The sequence below is a fragment of the Caretta caretta genome, chromosome 14, assembly GCF_965140235.1.
Source record: "Caretta caretta isolate rCarCar2 chromosome 14, rCarCar1.hap1, whole genome shotgun sequence".
Classification (NCBI taxonomy): domain Eukaryota; kingdom Metazoa; phylum Chordata; order Testudines; family Cheloniidae; genus Caretta; species Caretta caretta.
In genome coordinates, this window is record NC_134219.1 from 7,790,719 (window position 1) to 7,802,755 (window position 12,037).

General features: G+C 39.0%; 1 protein-coding gene across 1 annotated transcript in view; it reads left to right on the top strand.

Annotated features, from left to right (window-relative positions):
- The window catches only part of PRKCA (protein kinase C alpha), a 317,605-nt gene that overhangs the window by 267,470 nt on the left and 38,098 nt on the right, over positions 1–12,037 (top strand). The window contains exons 9-10 of the mRNA XM_048817528.2: positions 5,583–5,726; positions 7,076–7,249. Of these exons, the coding sequence (XP_048673485.2) occupies positions 5,583–5,726; positions 7,076–7,249 (318 nt within the window). The remainder of the gene's footprint in view (positions 1–5,582; positions 5,727–7,075; positions 7,250–12,037) is intronic.

Below are 12,037 nucleotides of genomic sequence, written 5' to 3' on the forward strand. Positions count from 1 at the left end.
CTCCACCATACACACAGTCGTCTCTCGGAGTAACAAAGTTTATTATGGTGCAGTAGTAAATGTGAAGCAAGAAAAACTAATACGTTACTGGAAATCTCAGTAATTAGACTTGTTCTGGGTATAGGGGAATGTTCAGAGGCCACTCTGACCAGGTTTTGTTCAACAAAACAGAAGATTGGAAAATATTTTACAGGCAGCGCGTATCCACCTTCAGAACCTCTATCCTGTGTCAGAGAAGACACTTGGGAATTGGTGGGAGATGTGCACGAAGTGTCCCAAGATAGCTTTCTGTTCAAGGTTTGCACTCCCACCTCAACAGCTGATTAGTTGTCAAGGTGTAATTCCAGTAGGGCATAGTAACACAACCAAACTTTGATAAAGCTACCTAAAGAATAAGCAGAGTGGTGATTTAAGTCTTCTTCTGTTTATTCGTTCAGTTCATCTTATATGAAACTTCTGAAAACTATACACCTTAGGAATTTTTAAAAATACAGGGGTGATGTGAACAGTTGATCATGTTTTCGTGAGATAACAGAAAATCACTCCTGGGAGTCACTGTGTAGTTCAATATGTGTCTACCTCATTCTGAGTCAGATTCTGCACATCTGTCTCAAGCAAAGCTTCCCTCTTGGGGCTGTTCAAGGCTCTGTGCTGTAAAACTTGAAAACTATGGCATCACTATGTGGTGTATTGTATCCTATTGTACAGTGCTTGCACTGAATCCCTTTTTATATAAAATCTCTGCATATAGAGTTTTATAAGAAGGGGCAGCCGTTTGTGAAACATACAATATTATGGGTTAAAGTACTGTATCTGGGGTATTTCTGATGGAAAATGCTTTTAACTTTTTTATTGGTCTTTTGTCTTGGGGGCCTTCTATCCTTTTTAGTGGGAGTGAAAGTTCCGTACTAACTAAAATCTGCAGAGCTGGTATGAGGAAGGCTTTCTCTGACATTCAGAAATGGGTGTGCCATATATCCCCTGGGAAAAGAAGCTAAGTTCCATTGAAATTGTTGCTTATTGTCCATTAGTGGGTCCTGCTCCCACCCCTGCTTGCATGACATGTAGTATTGAAGTGATAAGGAAGTGACAATAAGAAATAACTCTGATTACTATATAATGAATAATTTAGTAATATCTAACAAAGCTGTATTAATTGCTGTTCATCCCAGTGAAAAAGCTGCTAAATTGTCTGTAGTAGCTACTGAAAAATGAACTGCCATCCTGCAGATCCCTTTCAGCTTTTGTAAGAAACTGTTGAAACTGTTAACTACAAAGTTAAAATGCTCTTCTTATAGTTTTAAAGGCAAGATGTAAGGCTTTCAGTGTGGTTTCTAAATCCGTTGGCTAAGATGCATATTATTAGTGGTGGGGCTGAGTGGTCACAAAGTTCGGATACTAATTCTGTGAAATGTAAAACTTTTGGTTTGGGCCCATCTCCAGGATAAATTTAACCACATGCAACGTTACAGAAGCTGACTCTGAAGGGCTGTTGAGGTGTTAGTTCTTTCCACTCATACTGGCAGTGCAATTTTCCATCAAAATTTTGCTTTTACTGTTATAGACCGGAGGCTCTTCATAGAGCTTTTATGATTTTGTTCCCATGGAAACAACCTTATTTTGTTCTGGTATCACTGGCAGGTCCTGTGAATACAGCTAAGAAAGAAGACAGTTTTCTGTATGCAAATAAGTGATTGGAATACACTGCAACAGAACCTTGACATTTCACGTTGGGCTGCACTACAAATAGGTCGTTCTTGAAATGCTTGGTTTAAGTCAGCGACTGCGTCATTTCTTCAAAAAGCGGTTCACTAGCCATGAAGTTTGCATTGTACCCTGGTGATACACTTTTAACCAAAAGGCAACAAAAAAGATTCAAATGCACCGATTTTCCTCTGTGGAAATTTTTTAAAATTGGCCCATATGCACAGACTTGTGATGTTGGCCCAGGTGGAAGGGCACTGCAGATCTTTTAATGGGTACTGGTCATTAGGTTATTTAGGCCATTTTGATTTATGCCCTTTCATTGAATGATCCAGGCTGGGAACAATCCACTCTGCTTTTGTCCAGGAGTCCTTTACCTTGTGCTTGTCCTTTACCAAGTGTCTGTACCTAGTGTTGTTCCTTTTGCCCCCTGAGTTTTCCATGCATGTGCTGTAGCATGCTGTGGATAATACCTCTCAGATCAGGACACTGTTTTGGGCTTCAGGTGTGACCAAATGTTAAACAGTATTCAATACCCTTTCTGGTGCCTGGGTAGGTCACACAAAACAGATGATACTTGCAGCCTTGTACAAGACAATGCTGTTGCAAACCTTACAGAAAGCCCAGGTTTTGCGGGTTAGTGAAAAGTGGAAAATCTGGATTTCCCCTTCATTTTCTTGCTGTAGTAAAAGGCAAATTTTACAACAAACTGTGTTTCCCACTATGAAGCCTGAAGAGCATTTACAAAGGCATTCTCCCCAAACTTAAAGCCACCACGTTGAGGTTACCAAGCGTTTTTCACCTGTTAACCCCATATACATTCTTCTACAACCCATATCCCAGAATATTTGTAGTTTTTTCAGTTCAAATAATCTAAAATGGTACAGTACATACTGATTTTATTTATAAGATCATTGTGCCATCTGTGGCCAAAATAGACAGTTACATTAAACATCTATGACTTATTTAAAAAATATTACAGGTACAATATGCATGTGCATCTTTAAACTATGATAAATTGTACATTGCCTAATGCTCTGTATTCAATAACCTGAATAACTGTTTCTATTTATGTTCAGATGATTACCTTCACAGCTAGAAAGATATCTATTTGCTGATAGATTATCATTTTCTGTTTTTTAGAAGAAAAATGTCCTCAACCCCAGAAAACAGTTACTTAGCTCATTTAAGGAGTTGGAAAGTGAACTTCCTCCACCTGCTGATGATTTTAGATTTTTAGCATATCTATTACTACTACTAATACAAGAACCAGTCTACTCTGTCAGGGTCACCAAACAAGTCTTTTCCATCTTTAATGCTGTTTCTTGAAACAGTTGCCTGTTTGATCTTCAGGTTTCAGAGTAGCAGCCGTGTTAGTCTGTATCCACACAAAAAAAAAATGCATTCTATGCATCCGATGAAGCGGGCTGTAGCCCACGAAAGCTTATGCGCTAATAAATTTGTTAGTCTCTAAGGTGCCACAAGTACTCCTGTTCTTTCTGTTTGATCTTGACAATTAAATATGCCCCATAGATACTACTAAGGAGAAACTACATTGTTTTCTGCAATTCTGCTGTGTAGCCAGCGGAGGGCACAGAAGCTTATCAATTAACCTTTTACAGTTATCTTGGAAGGCAAGCTAGAGCATTTGTTAATAAAGCTTCTATTAATATATATATATATTCATTAATATATAATATAATGAGTCTTAGGTTTTTGTCCCAAAAACAAATATTACGGATCAAATCTTTGCAGTAACTCAGAATGATAGGAGTGCCAAATATTGTATTCGCAGCCTCAGGGATGAGAGTGGGTTTAAAGAACCCAGATGTGCAAGGAGAGAAGCTGAAGCATTTCATTGGAATATTGTTTGAAAAACAAAGCAACTTGGAAGCCTCTGATGCTGCTCACTCTGTGTTTGGCTAGAAGTCACCTCGCTTTTGTAAATATGGACACTTAACCTGCTCCTTATACATAAAAATATTTTGTTATTTAGGCCCCTTTCTGGGACGTGCATCAGAATATCCAGAGAGTCTATAGTGATGGAGAAAGTGATCTGATTAAACATCTGTTACCTTGTATAAACATAAGATTTTAGTTTACAACCTGTTTGTTAACATCTCAGTCATGCCAGGTATTGTTCAGAGGTAGACTGTGAACACACAAAACCCTATTGAAGTCCAGGGGAATTTGTGCCAGCACAGAGGTCTACCCATGAGCAATGCATTGAGGAACAGGGACTTGACTGCAAGGTCTATGGGGCAGGGATTGTCTCTTACTATGTGTGTTTATGGTACCTAACACAATGGAGCCCTAATCCTCCTTGGTGTCTCTGGGTCCTACTGCCATACAAATAGTTAATTATAATAAAGGAAGAAACTGGAAATGCCATGTTAATGTTAAACTTCATTATTAACATAAGCAGAAAACATCATGTGTATATACCAGCAGAGTATATGTGTTTTCATGTGTATGAAAGGGAACACTCGCTATCAAGGGGTGAGGGAGTATTTGATTTCTGTTAAGTGAAATGCCTAAAATAGAGGGGGGAAGTGTATCTTCAAATTTCTAGAGGGAGCACACAGGGTGAGTTCTCACCCAGGCTTTAGCACTGACTTACTGGTTGATTTTGGACAAGTGACTTAACTTCTCCATGTGTTGGTTGCCTTATCTGTGAAATGATGATAGTAATACATAATTACTGTACGTTCCAGATATGGCATTAGGAGTAACTACTGTGTTTAAGTGCTTGGAGAGACAAAGCAGAGCATGAGCAGTTAGGATTATTTAGACAGTCCAGCATAATGGGTCTTCATATAGTTTAGAGAGAACACTAAAATCTGTGTATAATGCCAATTTTAAACCCTCTTGGCTTCACTACTGGTGTGTAGGTAAGTTTTAAGCAAAGGGGGTCATTGAGTTGTTATAGCTCTGCATTACCATTTGGTGAGACTTTATTTTTTTCCTAACTTTGTGAGGTTTGAAATGCAGCTTACATATGTGATTTACAGTATCTCATTTGATTTACTCACTCAGACTGTTGCAACCTTCTGCAAAACAAGAACTATCTCGCCGAGATAAACTTTTTTTTAATGTAGCATTTCCCCTTTCCTGCCCCCCTCGACCCCCAATCAACACTTGATTGAAAATCAAAGTTAATTGTAATGCCAGTTCAAAAGTGGCCATGCTTATCAACACTGATTGTCATAATATGTTGGTTATTCAAAATGTAGGTTATTTTTCATAATGCATGTCACAGACTAACTCTTGCTATGAAGAGTGAACTTGCGTATGACATTTTAAAAGAGAATGTATATAAACAGTTTCTCTTATATCCTAAAGTACACTAGTAATGTTACAGTATGACATTTATAAAGAGCACCTTTTACATTTAAAAACAAAAATAACAGATTAGCCTGCTATGAAGTGTGAACTTGTGTATGACATTTTAAGAAAATGTATATAAACAGTTTCTCTTCTATCCTACAGTACACTAGTAGCATTACAGTCTGACATTTATAAAGAGCACCTTTTATATTTAAAAACAAAAATCACAGATTAGCCTGATTATGGCATGAAAATAGTGATTTTTTTTTGCTTGTTTTTTGCTTGTTTTTTCTCTGTTAACCAGATAAGTGTATCTGCTTTTATCTGGTTATATACTTACACAGTTTTCCACTTTGTTTCACTTAATAATGACAAAAGTGTTGTTGGAATGAGTCTTTGAATTTGTGTCTGTGCAACTTTTGTTATGCAGCCTTTCTCCTGAGAATGTAGCTTCAAATTAATCATCTACAACTGAACATAATTCTTCTAATCTTTCATTTTACTGGGTAAACAGGTTACACTTCTCACTTCAATATTCTTTACCTCTTTAGAAAGCCAGACTTGGGCCAGCTGGTAACAAAGTCATTACTCCAATAGAAGACAGGATTTCCAGTATACCATCCAACAACCTGGACAGTGTGAAGCTGACAGATTTCAACTTTCTCATGGTGCTTGGGAAGGGGAGCTTTGGAAAGGTAGTTCCATCTGCCTTATTTTTAATAATAGAAATGAACTGAAAATTGTCCTTCTATGAACTGTTTATAAAATGCAGATTTTTTTCCAAGTGAGAGTAAGTAACCATTGGAACCAATTACCTTGAGATGTGGTAAATTCTCCATTATTTGGAATCTTTAAATTAAGACTGGCTGTCTTTTTCTAAAAGAGATGCTTGTCTCTGTTTCAACCATAAGTTGTAGGGCTAGATGCAGGAATTACTGAATAAAAATCTGTGGCCTGTGCTGTGCAGAAATATAGATTAATTGAACCTTTCCAGCATTAAAATCTATGAATCTATTAAACAAAGAGCTGGAAAATGCCATTGTATGCATTTGCTGCAGATTTTAGGGTTTCAGTTTTTAAACCTTGTCTCTACGTACTATACAAGTACCGTTATCTTGATTATTTTTACATCTAATAACCTGCAATGAAGACCTACCAGTACAGGAGAAGATTTTTATATGTATGAAAAAGATTACTTTTTGTACTGATAATTAACTGCAAAAACGTGGGATGGGGGTAGTATTTGTTTTCCAGTATATGAAATGTCCAGAGTTGGACGGTCAGCTGTCTTGATGTTCCACATTGTTGGGCTAATTTTCAAGCCTGGGTGATATAATAGACATTCAAATTCTATATCTGTCACTTAAGTGTGGACATGCCACTTAAGTCTGGAGATGCTTAGTTTATGCCCCTAGGCACTCATATAGGCTTTAAGTTGCATGATAAAAAAAATTGAGTTCCTAAACTTTAAATGTTAGGTAATTCCAGATTTTCGATACAGAGCTGGGCTCAAGAATCCAGATCTGACCTTCCCCAAAGTTCAAGGAGATTCAGGCTCATCTTTGGTGGTGGTGATGAAGATAGAGCTGTTACGTCGGTCACAATGCCATTTGTGAAAGCTGTCATCGTGCAGTAGGAATGAATATTTTGGAAACGTCAGGAATGAGAAATACAGTGAAAAGTGTTAACCCACTAAAGGTGCTGCTGTGTTGCCGGCTGTTTTAACAAGCGGTTTTTATAACAAAAGTGCATTTTATGGAGGCATTCAAGTGGGGTCTGTCGTTTTGTTGGCCACAGGAGAGGAGCCCAGGATTACCTGGGGGGTGCCGGCCCAGGTGTCGGTGTAAACACTATTTTTGAAGTGATAGCACAGCTCGTTGTAATCTGTGAGTAATCATGATATTTTTAGAGCTTCTGGACAAGTCAGTAAGTGCTGGTAAAATGGGAAGCTGGTGTGCCATTTACACCTTTCTCGGGGCTTGTGAGTCACCTCCATTCTCTGCCAGCGAGGGAGATTTTCAGCCTCTCATTTCTCTTTGTGCAGGTGATGCTGGCAGACAGGAAGGGGACAGAGGAGCTGTACGCAGTCAAAATATTGAAAAAAGATGTGGTGATTCAGGATGATGATGTGGAATGTACCATGGTTGAAAAACGAGTACTAGCGCTCCAGGATAAGCCACCTTTCCTAACCCAGCTGCATTCTTGCTTCCAAACAGTTGTACGTGATGTCTGTTCTTTCTTGCTCCTCCACTTCTTTCACAGTTTAATCTTCTGCTAAGATAACACTCGGATATATTTTATTATCTCAGTAACATTCATGATCTTCAACTTGCAGATCTCATGGGTGCTTTACACAGAAAAATGTAAAGAAATAGATACCTTGTGAAATCGGGAAAATCCATAAAAAAAATAAATAGATCTTTATAATCATAATAAATAGATCTTTAGAAGTATTCTACAGCAACTGGTTATACAGAGCTTTTCTCTTTCTGTATATAAGAACTCGGTTATCTCAGTGGGACTTTTCATATTATTCAAGTTGAGCATGTGCTTAAGTACTCTGCTTGATTGGGGTCTTAATGCCCCAGTAATCTAATGAGATAATTATTTATTAATTAATATTATTGACATAGTTAATTTGGTTCCCTGGTACCCCTAAGATAAGGAGGCTGAAGCCAGGATGGTAGTTGGTGAGCAAAGAATAGGTGAGTGCTTTTTACTTCCCCTAAGTCTATGATACCAACCATAGCATGTAATATACGAAAAGGTTCACCTATGGAGTTTGTGTTGGTGATATAAGGACCAGAAGATGATAGTACATGTCAGAAGATGGTCCCATAGTTCACAAGGAATGGTAGTGGTAGCCATTTAATTCTAAATGTAGTGCTCTTTTTTGTGGCATGGACATTTGTCTACTTAGATAAAGTCAAACCCCAAAACTGCAAAGATTTAAGCATGTGTACAATGAGTGTATAATTTTACATACAAGCATAAGTCTTTGCAAGAATGAGGTCTCATTTTGCATCATCTTTTCACCATCCAGTGGTGACACATTCAGCTACCAATCTGAACTGAACACTCTAATCTGCCCCTGCGCTGTTAAGAAGGATGAAAAGCCCAGAGAAGGAGAGCAGTCAACGGGAACAGAGGGAAACCTTCCCATAGTTGGGACCCTCCTTCCAGATGATGTTGGGGTTTCCTCTCACACTGAGGTTACCTCTCTGGGGGAGGGAACTCTGGTCATTTGGAAAAGGCAGGTGTTAGTAATGGGAGATTCGATCATTAGAAACAAAGATAGCTGGGTTTGTGATGATTGGGAAAACCGTATGGTGACTTGCCTGCCTGGTGCGAAGGTTGCGGATCTCTCGAGGCATCTAGATAGACTTATGAGTAGTGCTGGGGAGGAGCCGGTGGTCATGGTACATGGAGGTACCAGTGACATAGGGAAGGGTAGGAGAGACATCCTGGAGGCCAAATTTAGGCTGCTAGGAAAGAGACTGAAATCCAGGACCTGTATGGTGGCATTCTAAGAAATGCTTTCAGTTCCACATGCAGGGCCAGGTAGGCAGGCAGAACTTCAGAGTCTCAATGCGTGGATGAGACAATGGTGTAGAGAGGAGGTATTTAGATTTATTAGGAACTGGGGAAACTTTTGGGATAGGGGGAGCCAATACAGGAAGGATGGGCTCCACCTAAACCAAAGTGGATCCAGACTGCTGGCACTTAACATTAAAAAGGTTGCAGTGCAGTTTTTAAACTAAGAGATGGGGGAAAAGCGATTGCTGCAGAGGCGCACGTGGATTGGACAGAGATTTCTCTTAGAGGAAAGTCTATTGATAGAGATTCTCTAGGTTTTAGTCAGGAGGAGAGGATGGAAGAGGATAAAGTATGGGCCAGATCAGACGAGGAACATTCACGTAAAGAATCTGACACATCAGAAAAGGACAGACAAATAAACAGTGACAAGCGCTTGTACACAAATGCCAGAAGTCTAAATAATAAGATGGGTGAACTAGAGTGCCTCGTGTTAAAGGAGGATATTGATATAATAAGCATCATAGAAACCTGGCGGAGTGAGGACAATCACTGGGGTACAAAATATATCGGAAGGACAGAACAGGTCATGCGGGGGGGAGGGGAGTGGCACTATATATGAAAGAAAATGTAGAATCAAATGAAATAAAAATCTTAAATGAATCCACATGTTCCATAGAATCTCTATGGATAGTAATTACATGTTCTAATAAGAATATAACCGTAGGGATCTATTATCGACCACCTGACCAGGACAGTGATAGTGACAATGAAATGCTAAGGGAGATTAGAGAGGATCTCAAAATAAAAAACACAATAATATTGGGGGATTTCAATTATCCCCATATTGACATATTGTATGTGTCATCTCAGGACGAATGCAGAGACAAAATTTCTCCATACTTTAAATGACTGCTTCTTGGAGCAGCTGGTACAGGAACCCACAGGGGAGAGGCAATTGTCGATCTAGTCCTGAGTGGAGCGCAGGATCTGGTCCAAGAGATAACTATAACAGGACCACGTGGAAATAGTGACCATAATATAATAACATTTAACATTCCTGTGGTGAGAAGAACACCTCAGCAGCCCAACACTGTGGCATTTAATTTCAGAAAGGGGAACTATGCAAAAATGAGGAGGTTAGTTAAACAGAAATTAAAAGGTACAGTGACTAGAGTGAAATCCCTGCAAGCTGCATGGACACTTTTCAAAGACACCATAATAGAGGCTCAACTTAAATGTATACCCCAAATTAAAAAACACAGTAGAAAAGAACTAAAAAAGAGCCACTGTGACTTAACAACCGTGTAAAAGAAGCAGTAAGAGATAAAAAGGCATCTTTTTAAAAATGGATGTCAAATCCTAGTGAGGTAAATAGAAAGGAGCATAAACACTGCCAAATTAAATGTAAAAATGTAATAAGAAAAGCCAAAAAGGAGTTTGAAGAACAGCTAGCCAAAAACTCAAAAGGTAATAACAAAATGTTTTTTAAGTACATCAGAAACAGGAAGCCTGCTACACAACCAGTGGGGCCCCTGGACGATGGAGATACAAAAGGAGCACTTAAAGATGATAAAGTCATCACAGAAAAACTAAATGAATTCTTTGCTTCAGTCTTCACGGCTGAGGATGTTAGGGAGATTCCCAAACCTGAGCCGTCTTTTGTCGGTGACAAATCTGAGGAATTGTCACAGATTGACGTGCAACTAGAGGAGGTTTTGGAATTAATTGAGAAACTTAACAGTAACAAGTCACCGGGACCAGATGGCATTCACCCAAGAGTTCTGAAAGAACTCAAATGTGAAATTGCAGAACTATTAACTATGGTTTGTAACCTGTCCTTTAAATCTGCTACTGTACCCAATGACTGGAAGATAGCTAATGTAACACCAGTATTTAAGAAAGGCTCTACAGGTGATCCTGGCACTTACAGACTGGTAAGTCTAATGTCAGTACCGGGCAAATTAGTTGAAACAATAGTAAAGAATAAAATTGTCAGACACATAGAAAAACATAAATTATTGCGCAAAAGTCAACATGGTTTCTGTAAAGGGAGATCATGTTTTACTAATCTATTAGAGTTCTTTGAGGGGATCAACAAACATGTGGACAAGGGGGTTCCAGTGGACGTAGTGTACTTAGATTTCCAGAAAGCCTTTGACAAGGTCCCCCTCACCAAAGGCTCTTATGTAAAATAAGTTGTCATGGGGGAACATCTTGGGGACATCATCCCCAAGAGGGAAGATCCTTTCGAAGATTGAGAACTGGTTAAAAAACAGGGAACAAAGGGTAGGAATAAATGGTAAATTTTCAGAATGGAGAGGGGTAACTAGTGGTGTTCCCCAAGGGTCAGACCTAGGACCAATCCTATTCAACTTATTCATAAATGATCTGGAGAAAGGGGTAAACAGTGAGGTGGCAAAGTTTGCAGATGATACTCAACTGCTCAAGCTAATTAAGAAGAAAGCAGACTGTAAAGAACTTCAAAAAGATCTCACAAAACTAAGTGATTGGGCAATAAAATGGCAAATGAAATTTAATGTGGATAAATGTAAAGTAGTGCACATTGTATGTATAGTTGGGGTTATTTTTTCCAATATGATGGGGGCTAATTTAGCTACAGCTAATCAGGAGAAAGATGTTGGAGTCATCGTGGATAGTTCTCTGAAGACGTCCATGTAGTATGCAGCGGCAGTCAAAAAAGCAAATGGGATGTTAGGAATCATTAAAAAAGGGATAGAGAATAAGATGGAGAATATCTGATTGCCCTTATATAAATCTATGGTACGCCCACATCTTGAATACTGTGTACAGATGTGGTCCCCTCATCTCAAAAAAGATATACTGGCATTAGAAAAGGTTCAGAAAAGGGCAACTAAAATGATCAGGGGTTTGGAACAGGTCCCATATGAGGGGAGATTAAAGAGGCTAGGACTTTTCAGCTTGGAAAAGAGGAGGCTAAGGGGGGATATGATAGAGGTATATAAAATCATGAGTGGTGTGGAGAAAGGGAATAAGGAAAAGTTATTTACTTGTTCCCATAATATAAGAACGAGGGGCCACCAAATGAAATTAATGGGCAGCAGGTTTAAAACAAATAAAAGGAAGTTCTTCACTCAGCGCGCAGTCAACCTGTGGAACTCCTTGCCTGAGGAGGTTGTGATGGCTAGGACTATAACAGAGTTTAAAAGAGTTTAAAAGAGAACTGGATAAATTCATGGAGGTTAAGTCCATTAATGGCTATTAGCCAAGATGGGTAAGGAATGGTGTCCCTATCCTCTGTTCGTCAGAGGGTGGAGATAGATGGCAGGAGAGAGATCACTTGATCATTACCTGTTAGGTTCACTTCATCTGGGGCACCTGGCATTGGCCACTGTTGGTAGACAGGATATTGGGCTGGATGGACCTTTGGTCTGACCTAGTATGGCCTTTATTGTGTTCTTAAGTCACTTAGGTGTTTTGAAAACATTAC